General features: G+C 36.6%; 1 protein-coding gene and 1 long non-coding RNA gene across 6 annotated transcripts in view; one reads left to right on the top strand and one right to left on the bottom strand.

Moving 5' to 3' along the window:
* LOC129520059 (uncharacterized) overlaps positions 1-23118 on the top strand; it is a 43423-nt gene that overhangs the window by 1302 nt on the left and 19003 nt on the right. The window contains exon 2 of the long non-coding RNA XR_008666470.1: positions 3510-3597. This is a non-coding gene — a long non-coding RNA (uncharacterized LOC129520059). The remainder of the gene's footprint in view (positions 1-3509; positions 3598-23118) is intronic.
* The window catches only part of USP33 (ubiquitin specific peptidase 33), a 54072-nt gene continuing 38591 nt past the window's right edge, over positions 7638-23118 (bottom strand). For all 5 annotated transcript variants that reach the window (XM_055340981.1, XM_055340980.1, XM_055340979.1 and 2 more), the window contains 9 exons: positions 21789-21834; positions 21178-21358; positions 20438-20564; positions 19644-19813; positions 18245-18326; positions 17385-17493; positions 10386-10488; positions 9299-9367; positions 7638-8914 (listed from right to left, as the gene is read on the bottom strand). In XM_055340981.1, the coding sequence (XP_055196956.1) occupies positions 8757-8914; positions 9299-9367; positions 10386-10488; positions 17385-17493; positions 18245-18326; positions 19644-19813; positions 20438-20564; positions 21178-21358; positions 21789-21834 (1045 nt within the window). In that variant the 3' untranslated portion in view covers positions 7638-8756. The remainder of the gene's footprint in view (positions 8915-9298; positions 9368-10385; positions 10489-17384; positions 17494-18244; positions 18327-19643; positions 19814-20437; positions 20565-21177; positions 21359-21788; positions 21835-23118) is intronic.

The raw sequence follows: 23118 nt of genomic DNA on the forward strand, positions 1-23118 counted from the left end.
CCGATGGACATAGGTACCTCCTCTGGGATGGCGGTTACATTGACAGTCTCCCCATTTATGGGCGGTGGGAAAGGTGCGCTACATCTCCTTCCCTGCCCAAAATTAGAAAATTATCTAGGAAATTATCTTCCGAAAATACAGTATCCACTGATAGAAGCCATCTCAACTGGAGCTCTTCTGCTTCACTGCTTTTGTTTCCTTGTCTTTGGATTATCATTTATTTATTCATTCATTCATTTATTTATTTATTTATTTATTATTTATTTATTTATTTTTGGCGAATGGGTATATGTGTGCCTCCTTTTCTTTTTCGTGTTATTAGACGTTTGCATTGACCTTTTTGTTTTAGGTGAGAGTTCAACTCGAAATAACATCTGCTTCTAGACAAAATGTGACAGGTATATTGTTGTGTTGATATTAACACATCAACAAGCCTTCACGGATAGGCTCCAGGCCCTGTTCTAGGACTAGAGTCACAGAAATAAATAAGGTTTCCCTATCTTGCTCTTACAAGGCACTCACAGAGCCACGTTCTATGTGTAATAACCCCGACAGTCATCTCTTCTGGAGTTCTATGTGGCAGGCAATATGCTATGTACTTTTTACCACTTCTCCTATTTTAAATCTTCCAACAATCCTGAGATAGTATTAATGCTGGGCACCAAAAGGTACTTGCCAGATAACCTTCAGAAATGAAGGACTTACCATCCCAGCAGCCAGGAATGTTGCCCACAGACAGCCATGAGCTGTCAAGCCTCCTGGTGGTGGTCAGTGTCACACCTTTTCCCGAGGAGGCTACATCCAACCACTGATCAGTCAGTGTAGGGCCACTCGTGGTATCAGGATTGTCAGGAGGACTAGCCCTCTCACCTCAACTTGGGACACTTCTGGTGCATCATCCTAGCTACAGAACAACTTGCATCAGCTGATGCATCCCATTAAGACTACATTGCAGCCTGACTTCTTCCTCTGCCCTGTTCTTCCCTAACCTCATAAATGATGATCCTAAGAGTATTTCCTAATTAATCTGCACACTAATCATGCAAGTGCTTCCTGGAGAGCCCAACCTGTGACTTTCTTCACATTTTCCTGATGAGAAAATAGGCTTAGAGAGGTTATGTAATTTGCCCAAATTTGAACTGCAGGGGTTCTATGTAGAGATATAAATATTGTGGGAACAGAGGAGGTTTGGGAAAGGCTTTTTACAAGGGTTGGCATTCGAGTTACAGCATGAGTTTGCAAAGCAGAGAAAAAAAGACTATTGTCAACTGAGGGAACTGTGTGAATGAGATTGCAAAGGGATGTGAGAGGGAAACTACAAGTAGCCCCAAGAGCCTGGGTTTTGGGGTCATTGGAACACGCACTGAAGAGGTAAGGGAGAAAGACCACTTCATTGTGGCCTTTAAGGGCACTGCCTCAAAACATGCTTAGAAAACCATTGATGTAGTTCATTCTTTTTCTTTTCTTTTTTAATAAACATGCTAGGAGCCATACAAGGTGCTGGAGATACAGTACTAAACAAAGCAAGCATAGACTCTACTCTTACAGATCGTATAGTCTAGGGAGAGAGGTTGACATTCGAGAAATAATCACACAACTACTGTACATAAGTTCAAACTGGTAAGCAGCATGAATGAAAAGTACAGGTCACTATGAGAATATGTCCATATACCCCAAAGTACATGTTCTAAGGTCTTTAGATAGAAGAAAAAGGGAAGACTTCCTGAAGAAGTAACATTTAGGCTGAATGAGACCTAAAGTAAGAATGTACATTAGGAATTAGGCAGACAGAGGGTAGGAAAAACAGTACACAGAGGAGAGATGATGCAAAGGCCCTTATGAAAATGGAACCTACCAGTACTTGTTTACTACCAATACTACTACTACCACCAAATATAAGCTGCTTTTTCTACGGATATATATATATATATATAAAGTCTGATATGAAATAATGTATCCTAATTGCTTTCGTTAGATCGTGTTTTCCATGTCATATTGTTCAGATACCCCAAGAGATGATTATGTAATTTATTTAACCATTTTTCTCTTTGGGGGTATTCAAGCTATCCTACTTTTATGCTATCATAAATGACTGGTTTGATGAATGCCCTTATATTCAAATATGTATCTAGATATTTGGGGGCTAAATCTCCCAAGATTTGGGTAGCCGATTGAATGTGTTGGTATGTTAAAAAGCAAGCCTAGGATTCCTGGGTTGTGTGACTAGGGAGATGGCAACGTCATTGAGGCCCATAGGAAATACTATGAAGTAGGAGCAGGTTTAGGGGAGGAAATGATGTCTGCCATTAGGGACAGTGGAATGCTGAATTTGGAGTAACTCATACAGCCAAATGAAGGCCCAGGAGTCAGCAGAATTTATGTGTCTGGGATGCAAGCCATAGGTCAGAACTGGAAGTATAGATTTGTGAGACTTTAACCTACAAATAGTAACTGGAACCTTGGTTTAGATGAGGTTATCCAGGGAGAGCACAAAGAGTGAGAAGAATCGAAAATGTAGAACAAAATCTAGAGAAATTCAAGTATTCGGAAGCACTGAAAAAAAAGAGAGACAACTATAGAAGAGAAACAAGGGATCAGAAGAGTTAAAGAAAAACTGGGATAGAATGGTCCCCCCCAAACCGGGAGGAGGTAATTTGAAAAAGAGTCGTCAACATTAATTTATTAGAGAAACTTACCAACCACCTATTTTGGGCCACACACTGGTAAGCACTGGGAGTGAACAAGACAAATCCTTTTGATGCTTACTGTCTATTGGGGAAGATGTTGTACACCACCCAAAAGACCAATATATTCGGCATATTTTTAAAAATTATACCTTATTTCTAAAAACACTTATGTGGCTTACAAAAAAAACTAATGCAATAAGCAAAATAAAATTTAAAATAATTAAAATGGGAAAATTTGGGCAACGAGAAAACAGAAGAATAATGCACAAAAATACATATTCTAGGGTCTTGAGCACTTGCTTTAATTCTGGTAGACGTTATAACAAGGAAAAACAAGATCAATTATGATAGTCTCAGTATCCCTAGGATAATAAACCCATTGCTCAGGAGCACTATTCCCAGTACTAAGACCAAAGATAAATTTGTCCCACAATTTCTCAAAAACAATACTGTGTCATATAGTGAACTGTATCTTCAACAGCATCTTTATAGTAAATCCAACAACTAATTTTGTGGGGCTCTTTATGACAACATCTCTCCACCTAGACTGAAGGCTATTCTATAAACTTGGAAGAGGTAAGCAGCATAGCCCAGGATGAAACTCTTTATTTAGCACAAGGAAAGATTTGAAAATATTTAAAAGGATGATGAATGAATGAAGTCTTCAGATGATCCTCCATTTATCCTCCATCGATGATACAGTCCATAGATAGTATGGGATCCCAACTAACCCCAGGAGCACCAAGTTTTTACTGGTTTCAACATTCGTTACATCACAGATCCTGAACCACTTTCCTTCCTTTTTCTACGATTCGTTTACAGGTTGAAGATTTTGGGGAAAGTCCCTCAGAAGGAATCCAAGAATGAGAAAATCGTCATTTTGCAACTTGTAATGAAACCATGGATTGAGGTATAGTACTCATCAGTAGATAAAACTACTAGTGGAAAAATTGATCGGTAACTTTATAATGGAAGAAGTTTATAATGGAACCATCTGAACCCAGCTCAATCCTTGTATCATTAAAAGTGAAACAACCAAATACTGTGTGACCCGCTCCTGCTTCCTTCCCCTTGCTTTACCAGGCTGATCAAATGTATTAGATGGTTATATTGGTGTCTCCCAATAAACTGCCTCCTGGTATTCAGGCCCTCACATAGTTCTCTCCCAACAGAGATAGCAGAAATGACACTGGAATGTCCGTTCCAGTCCTAACCTTTTAGAAGCCTGCAGCATTTTCTTTCGCCCTTTTGGAATCCACTGCCATCAAATAGTGGATCAAGGAAAGTAGGTTAAAGTCTCATCAAGGAAAATCCGGCTATCCTATGGAGAAGCCACATGCAGAGGTCCTCAAGGACAAGGTCCTATAGAGAGGCCTTTTTTTTTTTTTAAATAAATTTTTATTTTATTTTTTTATGATAGTCACAGAGAGAGAGAGAGAGGCAGAGACACAGGCAGAGGGAGAAGCAGGCTCCATGCACTGGGAGCCCGATGTGGGATTCGATCCCGGGTCTCCAGGATTGTGCCCTGGGCCAAAGGCAGGCGCCAAACCGCTGCGCCACCCAGGGATCCCTATAGAGAGGCCTTGATGGAGATAAATGTTGTGGCTCAGCCAACAGTCAGCACCGAGGCCCCAGTTATGTTCGGAACCTTTGGGACTGTCCAGCAGCATATCTGCCAACTCAATGAGAGACTCCAGACAACCCACAGAGTCGCGAAAAATAATATACCCTTGTTTTAAGCAAGTTTTGGGGGCTTTGTTATCCTACAAAAGATAGCCTTCAACCTGAGTAGCATCAGAACTACTGCTAGAGAACTACACGTGCTGCTATATTCATGAACAGTCCCCCCTTCATTGTCCACAGGTCCCACGGCAGCAGTCCACATAGCGGAGAAAGAAAATTGAACAAACTTAAACCCAAAGGACCTATCTGATAAATCTACACCTAAATAGTTGCTATCCAAATTATGCCTTCATAATTTTGCCAAATGTACACACTTCAAGCATGAGTTACTGAAGTCATTATCCACTTAGCAATTAAAGCCACGTAGGGGGGTGGACTGGGATCCTGGACTTTCTGCCATTGGTGACAGGTAAAAAGCCCTGTGGACTGTGCTGTCAGGCATACTACGTGCCCCCAAAATTGGGGAGGGACATTTACTGTGTACTTTGTATGTTTTAAAGCATTTTGTTTCACAACAACCAAAGAAGGCAGATAACTCATTTTGCAGAGGAGGAGACCAAGGTCAGGGAACTTGTCAAGGTTATACAGCGAGTAAGTGGCAGAGCGGTATTCAAACGTGAGCAACTTAACTACAGTAGATTGACTGCATTAGTAGCTTTAATTGTTCATATCTCTCTGCATCCACACCTTTTGCCAAGTGACTTTGCAGTTCCTCTCACTAAAAGTAGATTTTAGGGATGCCTGAGTGGCTCAGCGGTTGAGCATCGGCCTTGGCTCAGGGTGTGAGTTCAGGGATCAAGCCCCGCATCGGGCTCCCTGCGAGGAGCCTGCTTCTCCCTCTGCCCGTGTCTCTGCCTCTCTCTCTCTCATGAATAAACAAATTTGTTTTTTAAAAAGTAGATTTTATTCCAGCCTCCCTTGTTTCTAGGTTGCACCATATAACTTGGTTTGGCCAATGAGATATTAGTAGATAGGACACAGAGGCTTGAAAACAACTTGTTCCTCTGCCATGACCAAGAGAACATGCCTGGGTTAGCCTGGTGAAGGACACAAGAAACAGCCCAACAATGATTGATGGAGATAAATGTTGTGGCTCAGCCAAAAGTCAGTCAAATACATTTGATCACTCAAATGAGTGAGCTCAGCCAAAGTCACAAGACCTGCCTAGCCAACTCCCAACTGACTGCAAATACATGAATGAGCTCAGCCAAGATCACCCAAGGCCTGAGTAGCTGAACTCCACAAACTTGGAAAATAAATGTTTTTGTATACCACTGAGTGTTTGTGGCTGTTACATAGCATTATTGCAGCAAAAGTTACCAATACACTGGGCTCTGGATTAATAGCTATACTGCTCTTCCAAATTATTGAGTTTCAGGTGACTGACATATGAGCAGATATATTTGGCATGGAGTTAGAAATTTGGGACTAGAGGGTTTTGGGTTTAATTTAAATTCAATTAATTAACATATAATGTATTAGTTTCAGAGGTAGAGAGCAGTGATTCATCAGTATTATATAATACCCAGTGCTCATTACATCAAAGTGCTCTCCTTAATGTGGGACTAGAGTTTAGAAGAGATATTACTAAGTAGTGGAACAAACTTGAGAATCATTTTTACAGAAATGACAGCTAGGGGCACTTGGGTGGCTCAGTCGGTTAAGCATCTGCCTTCCACTCAGGTCATGATCCCAGGGTTCAGGGATCCCTTGCTTTCTCCTTCTCAAATAAATAAGTAAAATCTTTAAAAAAAAAAAAAAGTGACAACTGAGGGGCACCTGGCTGGCTCAGTCAGTGGAGCATGTGACTTTTGATCTTGGGGTTTTAAGTTCGAGCCCCACATTGTATCTAAAGATTACTTTTAAAATAAAGTGGTATCTAGAAGCAAGGGAGTGAATGAACTCCCTAAACAAGCAGATATGCAGAGGAAAAAAATGGATAAAATAGTACCATACAAGTTTAAGGAGGGAAGTTTTGGGCAGCCCTGGTGGCTCAGCGGTTTAGCGCTGCCTTCAGCCCAGGGTGTGATCCTGGAGACCCGGGATGGATTCTCACCTCAGGCTCCCTGCATGGAGCCTGCTTCTGCCTGTCTGTGCCTTTCTCTCTCATGAATAAATAAATAAAATCTTAAAAAAAAAATAAAGAGGGAAGTTTCTGGTACAGCAGTCACTGAGAAACAGTAATTGGATTTTTTAAAGATTTTATTCATTTATTCATAAGAGACACAGAGAGAGAGAGAGGCAGAGACACAGGCAAAGGGAGAAGTAGGCTCCACACAGGGAGCCCGACATAGGACTCAATCCCAGGTCTCCAGGACCAGGACCAGGCCCTGGGCTGAAGGCAGTGCTAAACCGCTGAGCCACCTGGGCTGCCCAGTAATTGGATTTTCTAATTGGAAATTTACTTGTGACTTCTGAGAGAAGCACAGATTTTGGAATCAGACACATCTGAGTTTGAATTGTGACCCTTAGTTTTGTGTGTTTGGGCATTTGAATCTATAAATATGTTTAGCCTAGTGCCTAACATTTGCTAAGAATTCAGCATTAGTGATTAGTAGTAGTTGTGTTATTAAAATAGTCTTGAATAGCCTGAGTTTTTTTCCCCTAAAGAAATAGTTTTTTACCTAATCCCCCTCACCTGCAACCCTTCAAAATGGTAACAAGTATACTCAAACTTCTCAGAGAGGGGAATAGCTTCAAAATACAGGGAAATTGCCTCTTTCTGATCCAGTTAACCAGACATAATATTCCAAAGTTTGTTCTAATAGTAATGCTGCTACCAAATATGACTAATCCTATAATCTGTTTCAAAAGAATTCATTGGGAGACATTATATAATGGTGATTAATTAATAGCGCTGGGATGAAGTTACATTGACTCTAGTTGCTATTTCTTTGCTGTGTGATTTGGGGCAAGCCACTTGGCCTAACATAAGGTTGTAATAAGGATTAAATATAAGTAAAGCACTTTAGTAGGGTGACTGAAACATCATAAATATCCAATAAATGGCAAGGAGTATTAAAAACAAACCTTTTTTGAATATCTCCTAATGCCAAAATTACAGTAAACGCTGGTGATTCAGAAATAGATCAGGAATATCACTCAATCCATGAAGAGGATCATACTGTAATTCTGAGGCAGAAGAAAACTAAAAACTATATATATATTTTTTAAAAAAATTGAAACACATCTTAATGGCTGATTAAGCTCATCATTTCATTAAACATCAAAACTTGAAATACTATGCCAAGTAACTTATTTTGCATGCCTCTAATTAAGAAATAACAGGAAGATATTATAATATTAACAGACTTTATAACTTTAGCTCTTAATATCCATCAAATAAATTCAACATCTAAGTTATACATTTAAAATCATTTTTATTGAATTACTATTAACAACACTGTTTTAGCTAGTGGCAGTTGCCCCACACCAAAACAAACCCATTGTGAATGCTAGTGAACATCCTCAAAGTAATCCAGTTTGTTTTTGTACTTGAAATATAGTTAAACTTTTGACATCACATAATCAAGCAAATAGCGGTGCATACTATATTATCCAAAAAGACTTTATGCATTTCATTAAAAAAATCATTTTGCAAGTGGCTTCAGCTTTATCAACAATCTCATCAACACATTCCATACTTCATGCTCTCAAAATAAAAAGTGCCCTAAAACTAACTCTAAGTTTTTTACTGATATTAATGAATACTATCCAGGATTATAGGAATTAAAGTTTAACATTTTACAGTATAAGAGGCAATAAGTTACGGATATCTGCTGACACAAATTCCACTCAAACTAAATACATCCTTGATACATTCAAAAAGACATATTGTAAATATTAATATGCTAGTTTATATGCTGCAGTGCAAAAGAAGTGACACCCTAATATTTCCTGAGCTTTAGGAAATTAACATTTTTCTGACTACAACTCTCAATTTAAAATAGGCTCTTTATTATATGAAGCCATGTCAAAACTATACAATTAAATTAGGTTTTTGGAGAACTGAAAAGATTGGTCACAGTTATGGTGTTTTAAGGTAATGAAAAAGTTTCCAAAGCAAAAGTATTTACAAAACTACAAAGGAGATTATGGATGTGCATGTAGTATAAAGATCAAAGATAACCTACTGATTACCAAATGATCACTATTATCCCTTCTCTTTCAAAAATATTACACTGAAAGACTTTATGGTAAGTTATCTAGCATTAAATATACCAACCTGTAGTATATGACACATTTTAACACATTCTTCCATAATGCCCAGTAAGGAATAAAATATTAAAAATCAAGAAAATAAACATGCTTTTAGGAATGTTTTTGCATGTGTATATGAGAGGAAATGAAAATTATTTCTCATTAGAACTCTCTACACCCCCAAAATTACAAAGACCGAGTTTCTACTTCAATTTTTTCTTCTGATTGTAGTGTATCAGGGTCAACGTGAACAACTGGAGGTCGAAAGATAACTTCAGGTCCTCCACCATATATAGACTGTAGAAAATTCCATGTTTCTTCAGAAATCTGACCAGAATCTGCTCCTAGAATTAAGTGCAAATAGAAAGAATAATATTTACAAACCTACATATTCATATTGCAAAACCTTCATTATATAGCCTCTGCCCCAGCATGAATCCTCCAGGGATAACCGAGAACTTTGGGAACATGTATTTCCAAACTAACAGCCCATATAGTTATAATGCAACATTATGCAACATTATAGTGTCTCTGAAGAAGTACTTTTTCCTAGCTCCTATCAACAGCTTTAAAACCTCTCCTCAGATAACAAACACTGGCAGCTTTTCGACTATTTGTCCGACTTCATGTATGAATTTTACCACTGAGCTGGGTAAAAAACTAGCAATGATGGCTAATAAAGATATATTATTAACAGGGTCAAATGGCTTAAATATCAGTCAACTTACCTTGCCTGAGCATCACACTGCCACATTTAGTGACTGCAATTTTAGTGTTATCAATAGGACCTGGAGGATCTAAGTCAAAAGGAAAAACAAATGACTAAAATGCATACTTTTCAAAGAAATGCACCAAAGAAATGTATTTCTGTGCCTAAAATAATTGAGGGATGTAACAATATAATCAAATTGATTTTTTTTGTCAGATTATTATAGTCAATTTTTAACTATCTTCTGAGTGTCTTTCTTTTTGGGTCTTAGTTCCCCCCAAAACAGAACCAAGAAAGAAGGGAGAAAGGCTCTCACTACCATCCAAATTTTCACTCTTAATTATCCATTTAAAGATCACAGGTTAAGATGCACTTTTAATGTTATAAAAGAACAATTCTTTTGTAATTTAAAAAAGAAATTATGTAATTGTTCATTTATTTCCAATTGTCATTAAACTGAAGACAATAAAGCATAAAATGAAATGTTAAAATACATCCCTTTTTTTAAGAAAAAAAAAACCTGCTTCCCCTTGAATACAAAAGTACAGTGCATGTTCATTATCAAAAGCTGTAAAAAAAAAAAAAAAAGCTGTAAAAAAAAAGGCATAAGAAAGAAAAAAATATTGTCATCCCATTACAGAAAGATAAGCAGTTTCAGTATCTTTGTGGTCTTTTTCTTTTGCATATGTTTCCCATTTTTTTAAACATAAAATATTGAAACTATGAATGCAGTATTGCAAACTTTTTCAACATATCAACATCTCTGTAATTATTACACACTGTCACAAAAATTATTTTTAAAGTCCACATAGTATGTCACAGTAACAATTAAACCATTATGTACCAATCTTACTGTTGGGTAGATTTCTTTTTACTTTTCAATATTAAAATTACAGACTAATTTTGTTCAGTTCCTTTAGTCCTGCTATGAATATGCTGTAAGTCATGAAATAGGTTTAAAACAACAAACTAGAATACAAGCCCTGCCCTCAGGGATCTTTTTCTCTTTTTTTCACTGGTACAATCCCAAGTGCATATAGATATTCAAAAAATATTTGTCAAATAAAAAATCAGCAAAGAATTTCATTTTTCAGTTAACTACTTACCTCCATCTTTACCCTTTACAAAGCTTTCCCATTCTCTAAACCACTGCATACTGATACAATAAAAAGTAGCTGGAGAATCCTCCTCTTGGAATGCTCTGTTGAGCTACAAGGAGGAAAAAAAATCAGTCACCTAATATCTAGAACTTATAGCAGAACAATACAACCATTCTACTTTAGCATTTGCTAAAGGCCAATTCCTCCTAAAGAATGAGATGTACACTGATGCTAAGTTCTCTTAGTACCACTGTAATACATATTAATGAACAAGTAAGTCTAGGTTATGTCTCAAAACAAGCACACACAAAAGAAGAATAAGACACTGGATAAGTCGAAATGGGTCAAGGCAAGTCTTCAAAACAATAAATACTCCACGTACTTATTAACAATCAAATGTGTAAATTTTATTTAAATATACCATATCCACTGTCTACCCTTTACTTCTGTTCACTGAAGATACTGGTGGACATGTTGCTATCACAAACACAATGCTGCAATGAATAATCTTGTACATGTTGTTTCACCAGCAATATACATATATGTACAGGACAAATTCTTAATGTGGTGAGACTAAGGCCCCTAAAGATGTTCCACTTCCTCTTCTAAGGCCTAAAGAAATGGGTATGTGACTCAACGAGGCAATACTCTACCAGAAATGGAAATATTCAGGAGTGATCTAATGGTGAGAATGAAGTCACTCCAATGTCAACTTTGTTAGCTACATACCCAGGGCCAGTGTGGTTCCTGAAATTCTGGAGAACTGGTTATTCAGTTTTTCCTTTTGATAAATTTCTTTTTTGCTTAAGTTAGCCAATGTGGTTTCTTTTAAAGAAAGATTAAAGAAGCCCAAAGGATGTGCTTTCGATTAAAGAAGCCCAAAGGATAGAAAAACTGATACAGAAAGAAAGGTGGAGGCAAAAGAGCCTAACGAAAATGAAGGGTATCTGAAATCTACCTCACTGTACTAATGTGGAAAGACAGAGACTCCTAAAAATATTTCATTATGGGGCTAACTAAATGCCTATAATACATATTATTTGAGGACAAAGACAACCAAGTTCAGATCATGTCTCTCTTATAATCAAATTTTATAAAACCCTGCCGTTGTCACCAAAGATCCTCATAATAGCACAGAAGTACCTCCATGATCTGGCTCCATGATTTGACTTCATCTTCTAAGACTTTCCTCATTTATTCACTCACGGTCATACAGACCTGTTATTCCCAGAACCAAGCAGTTACCTTCCTACCTCTTAAAGCTTTTGCATGACTATCCTTTCCTTTCACACATCTAAATAGTTCCCTTGCCTCCTTCAAGTCTTTACTTAAATGTCACCTTCTCACTAAGGCCTATCTTGACCACCCTATTTAAAAATGCACCTGATACCTCTCTTTATCACTGTACTCGTCATCCCTCTTTTGTTTTTCTTTCCTTTTCCAAAGAACTCATTACCTTTTAATATATATTATTTATTTATTAAATGTAAGTTATTTGAGGGCAAGGATACTTCTGGGATATACAGTAGTTGCTTCCGTAGAACAATCAAAGGCAATGAAAAATGCTGTGGCTGTTTGATGGTTAACACAGAAATCAAAGCATGTATGTCTCAAAATAGAGAATTAAGAGTTAGGACTTTCCATGATGCACAACTTATCCCTAGAAAACTGAGATTTTTGAAATGTAATGTCAGACTGATCCTACCAGACGAATCCATTTAATTTATAGCATTATCAGGTTTGGACATTTTTTGGACTTCATCTCTGACATCAGGATATTTCCTAAGTGTCTAGGTGGGGCTTTTTAAATATTTAGTTAACTACAATCCCCCTCATCAATTTAAAGATATACGTTTTTCCCTAGCTCTGGGAAATTTCTCTACACCGGTTTCCTAAAAGTTGTGTCCCTTCCCCTCCCCTGCCATTCTCTTCTAAAATACCTATTAGGAAAACACTGGATTCTAGGTCTACCCAATATTCAAAACTTTCCATCTGTTTTCTTTGTGCTTCATTTTAGGAAATGTACTTCATTTTCATTTGTGCTCCAACAATATTTATGTTGCTTTCCAATCAATCCATCTATGGAGTTCTGTTTTGTTTTTATGGTATAATATCCTTATGTATTTCCCTGAGGATTAATTTATGTATTTTAAAGCATAATTTAAGATATCACAATTCTCTGTATTAGGAGCTAAGATAATTCCTTCTTCAACTGACCTAAGTCTCCATATTTACTGCTCTATCCAAGCAGAAACCTTTACGCTTGCTGCCTTGTTCAGTGCAAAGGGCAGAATGCTGAGGCTATTATTGGTATTTGCCACTTTCAAGCTTGAAACCTGTGAGGTCATTTCCTGTGGCCTTTGGTTTGTTTCTTCAGTCTGATCCTATCTACTTTTTCAATTTTTCAGAAACTCTACCTAAGTCCCGGTCTACCGAGGGCACCTATATTCGTACTCCAGTGTTAAGCTTCATAATTAACACATTGTTTTGTTGTTAAAGGGGGAGAGGGGGGTAAATTTATAGTCTTGCAACTACCACCACAAGCCAGCTTAGAATACTTCTGACACCCCAGATTGTTCCCCTGCACCACTCTACAGTTTCTGTGGTCCCATCTCTTGCTCTTAGCCCCAGGAAACCACTGATTTACATTGTCTTCATTGTTTCCTATTTTTCAGATGTTTCACATAAATGGAATTTGACATCACATAGCCTCTTCACATCTGTCTTCTTTCACTTGGCATAATGTTTCTGAGGTTCAACGTTGCTGCATGCATCAATAGTCTCATCTTTTTTATTGCCAGTACTTTTCCATTACAGAGCTATCATATTTTGTTCATCTATTTGCCAGCTGATAACATTTCAATTGTTTCCAGTTTTGATCAGTTATAAGCAATACTGCTATGAACATCTGTGTGTAAGGTTTTTTTCTCATTTACTTTTTTTTCTTAAAGTAAGCTTTATGCCCAACATGGGGGTTGAACTCATGACCCCAAGATCAAGAGTCACATGTTCTACTTACTGAGCCAGCCAGGTGCCCCCTGTGTACAGGTTTTGTAAATGTAAGTTTTCATTTCTCTGGAGTAAACACTCAGGGTTGACATTGCTGAGTCGTGTGCTAAGTGTTCATTTAACCTACGAGAAACTGCCAAACTGTCATTTGGCTTGTAACATTTTGCATTCCCACCGGCATTTTCCAGTTCCTCCACATTCTTACTGGCACTTGATATAATTTCATAATAAGGTATCCTGGTTGTAGTTAATCTTATAGTTTATTATTTTTTTTCCCCAAAGATTTTATTATTTGAGAGAGAGAGAGCATGAGCAGGAGGGAGGGGCAGAGGGAGAGGGAGAAGCGGATTCCCTGCCGAGCAGGGAGCCCGCTGCAGGCTGGATCCCAGAATGAGATCACGACCTGAGCTGAAGGAAGATGCTTAACCAAGTGAGCCACCCAGATGTCCCAATATTCTTGAGATTACAGTAAAAAAGGGAGATTGTGACTGAATTGACTGAACTAAAGATGAATGACTTCTATCTGAAAGTGCAGTGACTCAGAACTTCAGGTCTCCCAAATTTAGGAAAAACCAGCACATACCAGTACATGAGCCAGTTGCACAGTGTTGAACAGAAATGTCATACTGTTGCTACTGCTGTTGCTTACAGGTATCAGTGTGTATGGATGCTGAGCTGACAAGAGGCAGACTTTACTATATGGCCTGTAATGCATCACTTCCATTCATTCTTACACTCCCTTCTGTGAAGAGGAAAAGCCTACATTTTCCAGGATCCTGGGCCAGTAGTACTCCAGGTTAGGCACTATCACTGGTATATGCAATACATGGAAGTCACAAAAGAAAGAAACTCTTTCTTTCCTCTGGTGGCAGCTCTGGATAGGACTGAGGCATCCACAAATGGCATAAATAGGATTTTGCCACCACTTCCAAGCATATTCCCAAGAATCCTTCACTTGGTGTCAAAAGCAGCTAACATCTTTAACAGCAACATTTTACAGCTTATGAGCACCCTCAAAATGACCCACCAGGGTCCTGATTAGCATCTTACCTGGTTTATTAGATTGCTGAGCATTCTCCTCAGAGATATTCTCCTCAGAGATTTACCAGTGGCTAGTAGTAGAGATCATTTCCAGAGGTTTTGTGAAATTTTTAATTTTTTAACTTTGAAACGATCTCAAACTTACAGGAAAACTCCAATGTAACACAAATAAATTTTCTTTCCTTAGACCATTGACAGTAAGGTGCTAAACTTGTTCCTTTCCTCCAAACATCTTGGTGCATATTTCATACATACAATTACCTTTTCCTACAGGACTAACACAAGTGACAAAAATCTGGAAATTAACACTGATATGAACCAGCCATTTCTCCAAGGAAGGTTGGTACTGGTACCCTTTAGTGGAGAAAGATGTTAAGAAACCACACAACCTGATGAGAGCTAGGTATGTTTAATCCTACTGGAATTACCATTGCTCCCAGGCCCTTTTAATAACAAACTTAGGGAATTAACATATGTACATCATTTGTTTCTATATGTATATATATACACACATTTGTACGTATGTATATGTGTGTATCACCGCAAGTTCACAAAGGGAACTACAAGTCTAATTGAATACTAATAGCACAATCCATTTTAGTTTTCTCCCTTTCTGTAACTCTTAACTGACAATGCACGCATTATCTGATGAATTCTACATAAGGGACCAATCCTTCAATTCTACTACCCACCATTCCCTAATCCCCACCCAACATGGGTATCCATTCTCATCTTACCTGGGCTCCAACACCCTTGCCTGGGCCCACGCCACATTAAGAAGGTTTCCTTAAACCATCTGGGCTCTGAGACCCCTCTCCTCCAACCCCCACTCCCACCTCCAGCATGGCAGCCTTATCTCACTCCCAGATCTCCTGAGTCAGTAGTGGTTTTCTTGACCTTCACTGCCCAGTCTTTTCAGTAGTTGTTTAACTCTTTCTTTGCCTATATTCCTATTATCCTCAAAATACTCAGAATGGCTTCTGTTCCCCAAACCTTAATGGATATAGTCATTAGCCATTTATTTAAGCATTCATGGAATGAACTATTTTAAACATTCAACTAAAATTTGCCTCCTCAGGTTTAAGAAACAAATGAGGCCCAAGCACAATAAACAAATTGATACCCATACTATCTTCCCATGTGTATGAAAATTCCTTTACTTTAGGCAACAGGACATACAACACAAATCCTAAATCCATGAAGAGAAGCAGGTATATGTGTATATGGGTGAATGTGTGCTGCAGCCATAACATGGAACATACTGTTCATCTCTTGTCCATTTAACAACTTCTTCCCCTCTTTTACTGAAAGAACCTCAATTTTCTCTTATAAAATTACCACCCCTCCACCAATATAGTCTTAATAGGATTATCAATGCATATGCCTCTAAGGAGATCCAAACTCTACTAGGATTCTCTAATGGAAATTTGGGTCATAAATATATATAGTTGGAGCTATACTACTGACAACAGCACTTTGAAGAGACTGACTTCTTGCTACCTAGATAAATGGAAATGTATTAGTCCCTTCTCCATAAAGCCTGGTTGTTTAGCAATGTACATAAAATAATAACCTAGACTGGTGATTTACTATAATTAATCAGTAATACTATGACTGTTCCTCATCTTACTCATTATCTATGGATTACTTCACTTTTGCCTTTGTGAATTAGTGCATTTCATTAGTGCATACCTAAATGTTTCTTTTTTCTCAACCACTGTAAAGTTTTAATTCTTCAGAGCCCTGGGCAGCCCAGGTGGCTCAGCGGTTTAGCGCCGACTTCAGCCCAGGGCATGATCCTGGAGACCCAGGATCGAGGCCCACATCAGGCTCCCTGCATGAAGCCTGCTTCTCCCTATGCCTGTGTCTCTGCCTCTCTCTGTGTGTGTCTCTCATGAATAAATAAATAAAATATTAAAAAAAAAAAACACATCAAAGCCTAACACCGTCAAATAGTTCTGAGCCCAAAGAAAAACCACGAATTTGTATATATGGATGGTCATTTGGTCAACATATACACATTTAAATGATTCTGAGTAGAATTGGCACACAATATTATATCATAGCTTCAAGTGTAGGACACAGTAATTCTGTGAATTTATACATCATTCTGTGTTCACCTCAAGTGTGGCTGCCATCTGTCTTGATCCATCACTATTACAGGATCATTGTCTATATTCCTTATGCTGTGCCTCTCATTCTTGCGACTTACTCATTCCATAACCAGACCCTGTATCTCCTACTCCCCCACATTTAAATGATTTTTAATTTACTTGCATGTTGATCCTCTTCAAAAAGTAGATAATCTGATGTATTTTAAAGCTGTCAAAGGCTAATTCTGTTGTATTGGTAACTAATGTGATAACTGCAGAGATATAGTTTACCCTTCCTGAAAAAGATCAAATAGATTTATTTCTTAAAAAAAAAAGAAAAAGAAAAGAAAAAGAAAAAACAACAAAAAAACAGCAAAGAAACAAGAAAAGCCTAGTTGTTTATTAGCTCTTCCTATTGACTGTGTGACCACTTTCAGCCTATTGCTTGCAATCAAGGAATGCAAGATACTCATTTTGAGGAGTATATTTGTAAGTATAGACAGTCTCACAAAACAGTATTATATTTCACAAAAAGATGGACGTACAGAATGCAGTCTGGGTAGATGCTTTAAGAAAAACACTAACTAAAGGAAACCTATACTTTACCATTTCAATAGGAGATTTCTTGCCAGTGCCAATCCATAAAACAAAATTTATTACCAACCATGAAAATAAAACCCTACAAAAGGAGAACTTAACTCACTAGAATTTGTGACCTGTTATAACAGGTCCAGAACACTTAAATCTATTACAACTCTTTCATCTAACCAGTTCCTTAATAGAGTTAACATAATAATAGTTCTGCTAATTGTAAGTTCTTTATCCTAGATCATATTTACAATTTGAAAAGCATCACTTTTACCCGAATAAAAATTTCCAATTCAGTTTTTCTTCTTTTTTCAATTTTCTCCGCCTCAATTTGGCAAGTGTGACAAATGTACAGATGGTTGACAGCTGGTCCTCCTCCATACCTAAAGCATGAAGAATTTAATAATTATGATAATGTTGAAGAAAGCTGATGTTCTAGGAAATTTGTCTCCAACTTATAGTCAATAGCCAAATAGCTAGTAAATAATAAATCCCCACAAAAAAATCTGTCATAATTAAACTAATGTAAAAAAATCGCAGGATTATAACTTGATTTTATGTTTATCAGACTCAATTGACTCAATTTATTGACTAACTTGCTTTATATTTCAACTTTCCCTTACAGCTATTTCTGCTACTAAATATGTTAGAGGCAACAACACAAAGTAAAGGAAGTGGCTTTCAAAAAGTACACTACAACATATAAATCTTAGTTCAGTGGAGCCATAGTCATTATAAGTTTTAATCAGAAAGAGGCTTTCCCTGGCCTCTCAAGAATTCATGAAATGAATTATTTTCAATATTTAACTAAGAAAACAGAGTAATTATAAATGAGATTATAAATGAAATGTTTTAAAATAAAATTTAAAACTATAAAATTTCAGAGTTAAATATCACCATATGCTTTTCCAGATACAGATAACTGAAACATAAAAATTAGAATTACATTATCTAGACTAGAGCCACATTAATAACTACAAAGTCTTCCTCTTCAAATTTCACGATGGAAAACAGGATTTTCTACATAAGCAACATAAAGCACAAGGAACATACATAAAATGATACAATTCCTTTTTAACAAGTTTCACCAACTGATTTTCACAATACCACATTGTCTAATTTAAAAAAACAAACCTGCTATATAGGTTATCCCAAATGTTCTGAGGCAGCATCAAAACCAGATCTTCAATATAACCAGCTTTTCGTGGAGGAACACCTAAAAAAGTTCAGATGGGTGTGTCTCAGTCTTAAACTGCCTTATACAACTTTCAAAGGTTCAACTCATTTTTAAATTAATTAATCACTGGCATTTTTAAATCATTAGTCTTAAAAATTAAGTATTAGCATTTCTGGTGATTACTTTTTTTTTTTTTAAGATTTTATGTATTCATTCTTGAGAGACAGAGAAAGGGAGAGAGAGGCAAAGACACAGGCAGAGGGAGAAGCAGGCTCCATGCAGAGAGCCCGATGTGGGACTCGATCCCGGGACTCCAGGATCACAGCCTGAGCTGAAGGCAGCTGCCCAACCGCTGAGCCACCCAGGCATCCCTGGTGATTATATTACTAAAAATGAACATATTTCTTGAAACAGAGAAAAATCAACTAACCAAGATCTTCAAATAACTTATGTAAATCTTTACTAAAGTTTGACTATGTAGTGAGAGAAATCAAAGAAAAATAAGAGAATCTTTCCTTCATGGAGCTTGAGCTAGCAAAAGAAATAAGGCACTTATATACCTACCAATAATAAAAGGCAGTCAAGATAAATACCATTAAAAGTTCATGGGGAGATTCAGAACTGGAAGAGCCTTATTTTAGTAGTTCACGTGGGCAAACAGAGAAATTCACATACAGAAACATTTCAAGGTTTAGGTTTCTCTACTACAGGATATTCCTACTATTTATATGGTTTCACTACAAAAATAGTTCATTATAAGAATACTGAGTATTCAATCATGAAATTTAATCAAGGTGTTACACTGAGGTGTTATTTATCATGTGTACAAACATGAACATAGCTGATCACTAAAGGCTTAAGTTAAATATAGCAAATAACTCTATGAGGCTTTTTTTTGTTAAATTCCAAGTATATTTTCTTACTTAGGGAAAGCGCCACCTATTAATTTAGACAAACGGATAAGAATCGTGGATATAGTTGGCAGCTGAATGCCTCTCCGCCAAGAAAAATAATCCATTATAGAAGTGCTCACTGTACCATAACTGGCTGTGTATATATCTGTCTTACTATGAAATTAAGAGTTAAGAGAACAGAAATAGTATCTTTGGTATTTTTGGGGCCTAGCACAGGGTTTGGAATAAGTACTCAACGAATATCTTTTCTATGAAGAGGCTACAGACTGCCTATAAATCAAAACAAAGCCAATTTCTGGAACTATAAAATTAAACACATTTAGTTAGACTGTTGTAGAAAAGAGAAATAAGGGGAAGAGAAAAACTCTGGGCTCTTCCTAATGTGGAAGTTATTTTTTAACAGCAAACCCCTACCACTACTTTCTATTACAAAATTTCTTACCTCCATGAATACAGAGAAAATCATTATTTGAAATAGGGCCAGGTTCAGCAAAGGTCTTAAATTTATTTAGCCACTGTCGAGAAATATAAAACTGAAGGAGACTTGGTTCCATTATGTTCAATAAATTTGATATCCTTCGTCTCTCTTTTTGTGCCTCTTCACTGCTTTTCCTATTAAGGACAACAATTCATTAAGCTTAATATGCATTTTACTCCATCAGACTATGTAATATTATGAATCTTATTAGGCCTGGGAATTATTTAAGAGAAATAAATGCTGTATCACCCCTTAATTACATTATATACCCCTAAAGAGCAACAGTGTATGGTAACTACTGGTATCCACCTAACTACGGGTACACAGTAGGCACTCAAATATTTGCTAGTAAGATCTAAATAATGTTTTCTTCTTTCAGTAGCTAGTATTTAATCTTTTACAAGATACTGAGAAATACCAAACATCCATTTGTATAGTAATACCTTCTTTATTAGCTATTTTAGGAGAAAATCTGGCACTTTACTCCTACTGCCAGCACCTAATTTATCAAAACCAATCTTTTTTCTAAAGCAAAATCTATTCCTTTGCCCTTCAACTCAATGATTTAACATTTTCCTAAGAAAAGATCATTCTGCATGCAACCTTGCACTTTACTCACAAAATAAAATGAGAGTAAAACAATTTCTAATCTTTACTCAGCAATACATTTTTAAGTCTTAAAAGTTATAATAACCCCGAAAGTGAGATGTTCTTCCGTATTTGTCAAACTAGCCTATCTGTGAGAATTACTTCCTTACCTATAAAAAAGAACATAAGCTTCTGCATTTTGTACAGTAGATTCTGAAACTTCAGTAACACTTTGATCATCGAATTCATACCAGAGATTATTTAAATTATTTCGGCAGTAGGCAATATAGTGTCCACCTGAATTTGAATTGAAAAAATTTAAATAATTTCAGTAACACAAAGTTAAACACAAGAATTAGAGTACTTCTTTATTTTTAAAGATTTTATTTATTTATTTATTTGGGAGAGAGGGTGGAGAGAAAGAGCACAAGCAGCCAAGGGGCAGAGTTCCCACTGAGTGGGGAGCCTGACAAGGGGCTCGATCTCAGGACCCTGAGATCATGACCTGAGCCAAAGTCAGATGCCCAACCAAATAAGCCACCCAGGTGCTCCAAGAATTAAAGTACTTTTTGAATCCTCAGTTCCTAGCAGAGAACTACGCTCATATTTTTTTTCCAGTGTATATCCTCACCACCACTTGAAATGAAAATAAGGACAAAAATATAATTTTTTAAAAGTGCAAAAAATGTGTTAAAATCCTTATTAAATTTTATACAAAATATAATTTCCAGTATTTCAACTTTGTAGCAAAATTACTCAATTTCCCAAAATTTTCTGTTTTTAACAACCAAAATTAAATATATCTATTTTTATATTTTTATTTTATTTAATCAAATTTTATTTAAGAAATCAATTCAGATGGTTACTTTTTTTTTTTTAATCTAGACATATGTGAGACCTATATACTTACTACTTGCAGTTCCATGATGACAAATGACTGACAGAAGGTCATAGGTAACAATTTGAGCTGGACTATCTTTAGCAAGAAATGGCTGAAGATCCAGACCTTCCAGCGGAAATGAAACATGGGTACTGATTTTGGTGGAAAACATCAGTTCATGTCTGAATCTTTTAAGATGTATGCATAAAATCTAAAAGAGAATTTAAAATTCTGTTGTTTTGTATGCTAGATAAAGGAGTCTATTAAATCTAGATATTGAATTAAGTGTCAAGGTTAAACATTCCATGCAATTATTATAACCTGATTCCAGAGACATTAAAGTGTAGAAATGGTAAAACCTGATTCTTCCTAAGTTCACAACTATTAGCTTTTCTAATTTTATATTTTATACCTTCAAGATCCTACAATGTCTGATTAAACTGTGTTCAACAGTTTTACAGATAAGTGTACCTAGTTGGTATGCAACCTAGTATCTTAAAAATGGATAATTCTAATAGGGTATAAACACAGACCCTGGTCAATGGAATCACTCCATTCTTCAACTATGCTAACAAGGTATTATGTTACTGTTTCCTGTTCCTACAACACAAAATAAACCCAATTAATAATAAAGTCCATACCTCAGGAAATTTTTGTACTTTACAAAACTTTACTCCATTCCTTAACCTGGGGAGAAAGAGAAAAAACAAATTTAAGTAAACCCGTTTCCCATATGAATGCACAAAGGTTTTAGTTTAGTTTTTTTTTTTTTTTTAAAGTAGGATCCATGCCCAGTGTGGAGCCCCATGCAGGACTTAAACTCATGACCCTGACCTCAAGATCCAGATGCTCAACCGACTTGAGCCACCCAGGCCCCCTGGTATTTTTAAGTATGTAGCAGAATCTTTTAGAAAACACAAGGACAAAAAATGCTCACTGCTAAATGATATGCTACCATTTAAAAATATATACTAATGAAACAGTGGAGCCCCTTACTTTAAAAAAGATATATTTAAACTAAGATATCAGTAATAAAAATTTAGGGAGTTGTTAATTATTTGATAAAAATTATTATTTTTTTAATATTTTTTTTAAACAAATATGCTGGGACACCTGGGTGGCTCAGCGGTTGAGCATCAGCCTTTGGCTCAGGGCGTGATCCCAGGATCCGGGATTGGATCTCACATCAGGATCCTTGCATGGAGGCTGCTTCTCCCTCAGCCTGTGTCTCTGCCTCTTTCTGTGTCTCTCATGAATGAATAAATAAAATCTTAAAAAGAAAATGCTGTTATGGTCTGACTGTGCCTTTATAACATTCAGATATCAAGTAAAACTGGGTAAAATAAAATCTCAATTTTATAGAATTGTTTGGTCAGGTCAGTGTATTATTATTATATTTTTTAAAGATTTTATTTATGTATGAAAGACACAGAGAGAGAGAGAGAGGCAGAGACACAGGCAGAGGGAGAAGCAGGCTCCATGTAGGGAGCCCGACGTGGGACTCGATCCTGGATCTCAAGGATCAGGCCCTGGGCTAAAGGCAGTGTTAAACCACTGAGCTACCTGGGCCGCCCTGGTCATTGTATTATAACATTTATTCTTTTTTCTTTTTTTTTTAGATTTTGTTGTTGTTGTTGTTTTTATGTAATCTCTATACCCAACATGGGGCTGAATTCACAACCTCAAGGTCAAGAGTTGCATGCTCCACCAACTGAGCCAGCTGAGTGCCCCTGTAACTTTTATTCTTTTTTAAAAAATATATAACCTTTATTCTTTAAATTTTAGTATTATTTTTAATTGAGGTATAATTAACATGTAACACTGTATTACTTTCAAGTGTACAATAGGATTCAGTATTTGTATACATTGTAAAATGATCACTACAATAATTTTAGTTAACAATCACCACCATATATAGCCACAAATTTTTTTTCTTATAATGAATGAAAACTTTTAAGATCTACCCTCTTA

This window comes from Nyctereutes procyonoides, unplaced genomic scaffold, assembly GCF_905146905.1.
Source record: "Nyctereutes procyonoides isolate TBG_1078 unplaced genomic scaffold, NYPRO_anot_genome, whole genome shotgun sequence".
NCBI lineage: Eukaryota > Metazoa > Chordata > Mammalia > Carnivora > Canidae > Nyctereutes > Nyctereutes procyonoides.